The sequence below is a fragment of the Lathyrus oleraceus genome, chromosome 3 (assembly GCF_024323335.1).
Source record: "Lathyrus oleraceus cultivar Zhongwan6 chromosome 3, CAAS_Psat_ZW6_1.0, whole genome shotgun sequence".
In the NCBI taxonomy this organism is placed as follows: domain Eukaryota; kingdom Viridiplantae; phylum Streptophyta; class Magnoliopsida; order Fabales; family Fabaceae; genus Lathyrus; species Lathyrus oleraceus.
In genome coordinates this window covers 22,933,384-22,941,585 of record NC_066581.1, presented here as the reverse complement: position 1 = coordinate 22,941,585, position 8,202 = coordinate 22,933,384, and the positions used below count along the sequence as shown (strand labels likewise).

Here is an 8,202-nt window from a genome sequence, read left to right as displayed (position 1 = left end):
ATCAATGTCTTAAAGACACTTGTTAGCATTTTCCTTCTAATTAATTATGGTATTGTTGGTGACATGCCATGTTTGTTAATTGAATATCAAGAGGTTGAGTTCAAGAAAATTCACAATGTAGGTAACAAAAAGAAATACACAATGAACTTGAAAATTTTAAACACCCTTGGCAATATAAAAGAAACTATCACCTCAAACACAATAAACATGGTTAGTGTGAGGGCCATCAGTTTCTAATCTATGAAGTAAAATTACCACGGTGAGAAAACTGAGTTCATATGTCTGTTTCCAGCTGCAATTCTTCTATGGAAATAAGACTTCAACAGAAGGAGCAATATTTTTAGAGAATTTGATTAACAAGCAGCCTATTAGTATTAACAGTACAGACCACTGATTCTATATTAGCAAAATGAAGGTTAATTAGACTGCTACAACAGAACAAAGATACTAAAAGCTTTACTTTCAGTTCCATTTATCTATCCTGATTGAAAACAAAATGAACATTATCAACTGCATCTAGATATCAAAAAGACAAGCCTTTGAAGTAACAGAAATCATTTTCCATTCTGTACCGACACAGATGAAGAGTGTGGCCAAGCAGGCAGAAAGTAAGGAACAACTTTGCTAGATTCCCATGAAATGGAAGCTCCTCGCCCTTGATAATTAACCACTTCTGCAGTCTTGGTCTCCAAATCACACAGGAAAATGTTCCAACCCACTCTAATAAAGACAGATGTAGAATTCTGAGGAAGAAAAGACAATATCTGAGTCTCTTTAAAATACAAGCTAAAGGTTGGTATCTGCTTCCATATTGCTTTGAAATTCAATCTCCACCTCAGAATCCATTTGTACTTCAAATGAGTACAGTTGCAGTAAGTGGATGGACCATCTCCCAGCTCCTTCTCAAGAATCCATATCTCCAAACCCAAGTTATTGCTCTGACCATACTGCAAAAGCCCATCCGACGATTCCCCAAGAACAGACTCTTCGTGCTCCTGCGATAACACACCTGTCGGTAATCTAACCAAAGCAACATGCCTATCTCCAAGACGTGGATCATAAATGGCAAGTTTCCCCCAAATTGCAAGCCAGTGTACAACTCCTCCAACCACCATACCGACATTTCTCGGGACCAACGCAAAAGATGTCAAACACATCAGAGTAGATTGCTTCCATTTCCCAGTTTTCGACGAGTAAGTCTCAATCGACACAGTGTTACGTTCCTTAAGCTTAGATTCACATTTCGCACGAATCACTTTGTAGCAAATATCACCCTCAAGATATTCCTCAACAATCAACGCCATACATAAAGTTTTATAAAACTGCTGAGGCTCCGGAAGTTGATACCGTTGCTTCGCCATTGTATCATAAACATAATATATCTTAGGGTGTACACCAGAAAGTATAATCCCATTACAAGAATCGATAAAGTAACCAAGTTTCTTCAGGATTCCAGCCCGCATAAAATCATCACCCTCTTTACAGGTCGACAAGAACGGAAGCGCAGGCTCCCAAGAAGGGCGACAAACACCGTTACGCGGCCTTCCAAGGTACAAAAAGTTGCATACGAAAAACCCTAAATGTCGAAAATCTTGGCCCCATTGAGCCAAATGGCGACGGCGAAACGAAGAACTGCAAACAACAGAGAGCCATCTTTTGGATACAATAATTAATTTGGAGAGAGTTGACGGTGGAACGCGAAGTAGAATCTCATGCATGATATCATCACAGTTGAGTACATCGTAAACACTAGTATTATCAATATCATTAGAACTCGTTTTCGCTCTTTTTTTCTTACTCTTCCCCATTTTCGTTTGCTAGGTTAAGATTATGCTAACTTCATCTTCATAAAAGCTGGAAGAAAAAAAAGCAGAAACATATCTAAAATTGATTATCAACAAAATAAGCTTAGTGATAATTGTTAATCGAGCCGCTTAAGCAGTGAATCGCGGTGCGGAGTAGAGCTTTTGTGAGATGGCTTTGACATGCAGAAGCGGCTATCGCAACCGCAAAACGTGGTGAAATCGGATCAGTGCGTCGTATGGTGAGTGGAAAAGAGAGAAAGAAATGAAAACCTGGAAGAGTGGTGTTTGTGGTGGCTGCGTTTTCCGGCGAGTTGATTTCAGTGGAAACTTCAACTTGTGTGTGATAAAGCTGCTGCTGCTGCATTTTGTTGTTGTTTTGATTTGATGGAGCTTTTGTAGTGTGATTATTTTCTTTGTTTCGAGGTTTAAATGTTGTTTATTTGTGTAATTGTTCTTAATAAAAAATTATAAAATGATGTATTTTATTCGGTGTAGTGTCATAATTTAGTGTATGTAATGGTGGGTAAAACTCTTTTGAGTTGTATTGATTAAAATTCAATGTTACATATGGATAGAAAATATTTATATGAATTGATTTTGATTAGATTTGAATATTTGTGTAAGAGAGCTTGATTGAGTTGGATTATTCAAGATCTCTCGCATAAATATTAAAATGAATGAAGAGGAAAGGGAAGAAAATAATGAGTTTTATTAATTATTAGATGTAGAATTAATCAATTGATTAATAATTAAAATATATTATTATTTGATTTTAGTAGGATATAATTTGAAATTCGTTGGTAACGAGAAGTAAATAAGAGGTGTTTAAAGAAATTTATATCAAATAAAAGTCAAATACAGAAATAGCACACACTACATTGAAATTCATCCGGAAGGAAGAGGGAGAGACAATTATATAAAGCATAGATTTTACAGAGGAATTCACACCAAATCAAAATCAGATACACTGCGGTGCGTCCGGAGAGTCTAGTTTTCAATAGCTAACTCCACTCGAGAAATAACTACTTCTAATGAGACTGTCACATACTATTGTTTCCTACCGACGATTTATTTACTTTTCCCTTTCATTCTTTATTATTATTATTATTATTATTATTATTATTATTATTATTATTATTATTATTATTATTATTATTATTATTATCTCTAGTCTCACTTCTTCCCTTTCAATCCATCTCTAAGTTATATTATACTACTGGTGGCTTGTTAAATCCCCACGAAATCGTTTATCCATCTCCGTTATTTCTTCAAGAAAGTAAGTTCCAGTATTATGTTAAGATTTTTATATCTTTATCGTTTCGCCATCCCTGCCTGATGTTGAATATTGTGTGATTATTCAACCATTGTGTATATACTCATTTGTGTGACCTCTTTTCAAACGCGGTTTTCAATAGCTTAGTCAAAATAATTGATTATTTATAAAACTAGAAATTGATCTTTAACAAAAGTTACATGTTGGATGATTTTGTAAATTTTATCAGATTAAAATTGAGTTTTGTATAATTTATTCGTACTCATTGTATGTTTTAACTCTAAAAGTTAACTTGGAGTAGAAGATTCAAGCTAATGGGACGTACTTGTTTTTACTGAAATAGAATAATCATTTTGGAAAATATTAAATCAGTTATAATGGTTTATAACGTTTTAACAAACACGCATTTAATATTGTGATTCAGGGGAGAAGCGGCCCATGTGTTTAATTCTTCTCCTAATCTCAAAAGACACAATGTGTATTCCCTTGAGATTGTCGATGGTATACTTATTTTGATTAGGGATATCATCAATGAGGAGCGCATGCTGGAAAATGGTTTTACTCCTCAAGTTTATTGTTATAAGTGTCAATGTCTTTGGTGGTTGATCTTGCAAGATGTTAATCATTGATATTTATTTCGAGAGTTGCTCTTTCTGATGGGTCATCATGAGGGGGGAAACATATACATTGGGTCAAACACTCATCTAATGGTCAAAGACTCACCCAAACAATTGAGAAAGACACCACATATTCACTGAAAATCTTAAGGTAATAGGTGTATAAGTCCTCTTACTTATAAAGTGATCAACCTCCATTTTTCTAAGTAATGTGGGACTTAAAACACACATTTGTTTCTCAATACAACTCACATTTGCTTCTCAATAATATCCCCCTTAAGTGTGAGCTCATCCACTATACTCCCCCTTAAGAGAAAGCTCTTTCATCCACGTATTTGTAGCGTTGTTGAGAGACGCCCTGAGTCGGCATGGGCACTACAATAAGATACGCCGCCTGACCAGCATGTCAGGAAGACTTTCGACACAAGGAGCTGGTCCCTTACTTGAACCACTACTCTGATACCACTGATAGGTCATCATGAGGGATAAGCATACACATTACGTCAAACACTCACCTAAAGGTCAAGAACTCACCCAAACAAGTGAGAGAGACACCACATATTCATCCAAAATTTTAAGGTGATGGATGTAAGGGTCCTCTTACTTATAAATTGTTAAACCTCCACTTTTCTAAGTAATATTGGGACTTAGATCTCACACTTGTTTCTCAACACTTTCCATCCTTACATATGCATCCCACACCCTTGAGACTTTATATGTGTGTGCTTGTGTCTATGTGTGTGTCTATGTGTGTGTTTGTGTGTCTGTGTCTGTGTGTCTGTGTGTGTATGTATGTGTTTGTGTCTATGTGTGTTTGTGTGTTGTCATACCTCAAAATTTACCTTTTCCTTTTCACTTTTCGTCTAACATATGACTTGAGGTTCATCTGTACTTATTTCTGCCTCATTCATTCATGATTAACACTTTCTAACAAGCTTCATATATTCAAGATTTATGGTTAATAAAAACCAGGGTTTTGCTTGGAGATTGTGTTGTTGCTCATTATATGGGGTAAAAACCTAATTTCTTGATCCTTTGGGACCTTGTTTCATGAGGTCTACATTATGGTATTCATTTGTGCATCCAAACCGTAATTCTTGACTTTGTTCCTATGGGACCTTGAGTATGACCTTGTGGGTAATTGCCTTGATTGCTAAACCCTAATTATGGGCCATTGGTTTTAGATGTGTTTGTGGATTTGTTTGAAATCCTAATCAGGGATAGTTAGTGCTTGAGTGCCATGTTGGTTGATTTTTGGATCTTGGAGTTCAGTCCATGATAAACTCTCATTTGGTTTGAGGCTTTGGTTATTGTTTTACCTGGAGTTTTGACCTGGCTAAACCCTAGTCCTTGGTGCCTTGTGATTGTCCTAGAGGCATGCTTACATTCAGATTTCATTGCATATTGTCATTGGTATCATTTAATCTAAGTCACTTCAATCCATTGGCTCTCTTGGTCATCATCTGGTCCAGGTTTCATTCATTGTTTCCATAGTGTGTCAAGGTGCACTTGAGGACCATTGTTCCAAGTTTCATTGTTTCATTTTGGTTAAGTCGTGGCATGATCATTAGGGTTCATTATCATTCATTTATCCAAGTCATTTGTTTCTAATTCATGGCATTGAACTGAGAAGTTGGTTAAGTTGAACTCTATTGGTTCATGGTGCCATTTGCACATTCACTTTTAACTAGAGAAGTGCATTTCATTCATGGCATAGTTCACACATTGCATTGAGAAGGATTACAAGGTTACATAATCTTTTTGCATAAGTTGACTTTTGGTCAAATGTTGACTTTTTGGTCAACTAGTTGACCAAAGCCAACTTATCATGTTATCATCCCTTACTCCCTCATTTTTTTTGTTCTTTATCACCTACACTAGGAAATCCAAAAACCTCAAGGTAATGTTCATTTTCAAACCATATTAAAAACCACATAATCCATGACCACTATCAAGTCTTATTTCCAAGTTATTGTCCAACCATAATCCGTGTAGCCAACCAACCATGATCCATGATTCATCTTTAATCCATGTCCATTTCAAATTACACACCATGATTCATTTTAAACCAAAGTCATTTTTCCACCTTTCTCGTCTTCAAATTTTGTTCATGTTTATATTTTAAGTCATGCTCATTTTTACATAAACCTTATTCATTACATAATTTCAAACCATAATCACATGTTGATGACCAAGTGACTTACACATACACATTTTAAACCCTTCCATTAAACCAAACCATTTCACCATAGCCAATCAATCTAACAATTAAACTAACCAAACGATTTCATACATAAGCTATTGATTCCAATATTTCATTCAACCATTCAATTTCCATTTTCAAATACATAAGCCATACATGTTCAATACCCAAATACATTCATCTTCATTCAATTCCATGTACATTATTCAATACCACAAACCAACATTCAACCATTGATTACAAGTTACAGTATTCAATACACTTCACATATTTCAACTTCAAAATTACAACACAATCAAGTCAATATAACAATCCAAATCCATTCCAAGCATAGCTTATGATCAACAATATTCCAAAAACCTTCCAAACTCATTCACCTGCAAAAACAATTGCCAAATGCAGCCAATTAGTTTCACAAGCCAAATTCCAATTCGCATCAAATTCTAATAAAGCCAGTTTCAATTGGCCCTGCAAAAATTAACAGAACCAATTTCCATCACTAACTTCACTCTTCAAAAAAAACTAATTTCATTCATTTTCACTAACCATAGCATTCACTTAGCTAAATTAACAGATTCAAAACCGATTAACTCTTCTAATTTTTCTTCACAACAACTCACGTTTAACTTCACTCCAAAATTCAAACTAACGGTTAATAGGTTCACACTAACCAACTAACTAATTCACAGTGTTAAAAACTTTCAATAGAATTGACAAAAATGAATTAATGAAGATCAACGGATCAAACATCTTCATCCTATTTAAGCTAACCCTGCAACCTTCATCACTGGCGATTTTCATTTCTTCAATTTTCACGATTCATTTTTCATTCTAAATAATTTTTCACTCTTCAAACTCACGATTTCATTGTTATTCGCAACTCTCATAATCTCTCACGATTTTCACTCCTCGCTGCAACTCTCAATTCTCAATTCCCCGCTACAACTGCTCTCGATTCAACGCACATGGTAGTAGAAGAATTTGAGAAGGAGGAATCGAAACAGAGAAGGGAGGAGATTCGGTACCTGTTCATGTCGAAACTCTGATTCATTGAGTTCTTGCTTCAAATTCGTTTTCATTTCTTTTTGATTCCGCGTGCGCCAGATGAATTGAATTGAATGATGGATGTTGATTTCGAAGATTGAAGTGATTTTTGAGCCTTTTTTTCTTCACCTTTGTTTGTTTCAGTTTCGTTCTTGAGCGAGAAGAAGTGAGGTTTGAAAATTGTTAATGAAGGCTTGGTGTTACGTTGCTGTTTTCAGATCCGTTTTGGACCCGTTTACCGGTTGAAGAGTTGGACCTGTTTGGGCTTCAGGCCCAAACGATTTCACATACACTCCTTAATCCATGCATACACACCCTCTCTTCCTTCGTGTTCATTAATTTAATTCCAATTAATTTATCTAGCTTAATTAGTTTTAATTGATTTCTGATTTAATTTTCTGATTCTGATTTTTTCACACTTTTGTGTATATAAACAATTAATCCTCTGTTAATATTTGTTAGCTTAATTTTTTTCTATCATGTGATCATTCGAAATAATCGAAATAATTAGGTTATAATTAGAAACAATTGTGATATAATTAGGATATAATTAGGCTTGATTAGTATTTTAATTAGATTTTTATTTTTTAGAATATGTTCCCTAATTGATCCATTTGTCCACACCGACTTTAGTACCCCTAGGGTTTAGAATATCCTGATATGCATTATTCCCCTAGTTTAGGGCTTGTAAAATCATTCGGTGTAAATTGAATGATTAACCCTTTGGTTATGTTGTGTACTTAATTCAAATGATCATTTCCATTCCCATTGGTTGTGTTCATCAAAGTTTACTTTCATCAACCAAATCATTTGCATTGTGCTCAATTCCTCAAGCATGTTCAAGTGATCAAAAGACCCTTGATCACTTTATAGGGAAAGTCCTCTTATCGAAAAGGTACTAGATCTCAGGAGCTCAAGGCAAGATTCAAGTTCGAGTTCAAGACTTCATTTAATACAAGTCAGTACAATACAAACTTGACTGCAGTTCAAGCGCTACAAAGGTTCAACTTCAACACTCATCAGTTATGATGCAAATAGCACGTCATGATCCTTTAGTAGTAGAGAAGGGATGAGAGGAAGAATTCTTATCCTCATTCTGAATATCTTTGGGTACGGGACGAATGACCTAGTTGCTCATCGTATTCACCTATATTCATAGACTTTAGTGCAATTTAAATCAAATAATTGACAAGTCTTTCTACATAGATGTGGGATGCAGACTGAAGATCGAGCTTTCAACCTTCTAGGGTTTCTTTTCCC

The 8,202-nt window shown here is 35.2% G+C and overlaps 1 protein-coding gene and 1 long non-coding RNA gene across 2 annotated transcripts; both read right to left on the bottom strand.

Moving 5' to 3' along the window:
• Positions 1–318: 318 nt before the first annotated feature.
• Positions 319–2,311, bottom strand: LOC127132216 (F-box protein At5g03970). The gene is made up of 2 exons (XM_051061120.1): positions 2,076–2,311; positions 319–1,854 (listed from the first exon to the last, which is right to left on the bottom strand). Exon 2 carries the CDS (start codon positions 1,806–1,808, stop codon positions 555–557), a length of 1,254 nt encoding a protein of 417 aa, XP_050917077.1. The 5' UTR covers positions 1,809–1,854; positions 2,076–2,311; the 3' UTR covers positions 319–554.
• Positions 2,312–5,996: 3,685 nt separating this feature from the next.
• Positions 5,997–7,152, bottom strand: LOC127132215 (uncharacterized). Its single transcript, XR_007806637.1, has 2 exons — positions 6,924–7,152; positions 5,997–6,366 (listed from the first exon to the last, which is right to left on the bottom strand). It is a non-coding gene; the product is annotated as an uncharacterized LOC127132215 (long non-coding RNA).
• Positions 7,153–8,202: the final 1,050 nt, after the last annotated feature.

Coding starts and splice junctions, on each gene's coding strand:
- LOC127132216 (XM_051061120.1), bottom strand. CDS start 1,808: ATGGGGAAGAGTAAGAAAAAAAGAGCGAAAACGAGTTCTAATGATATT.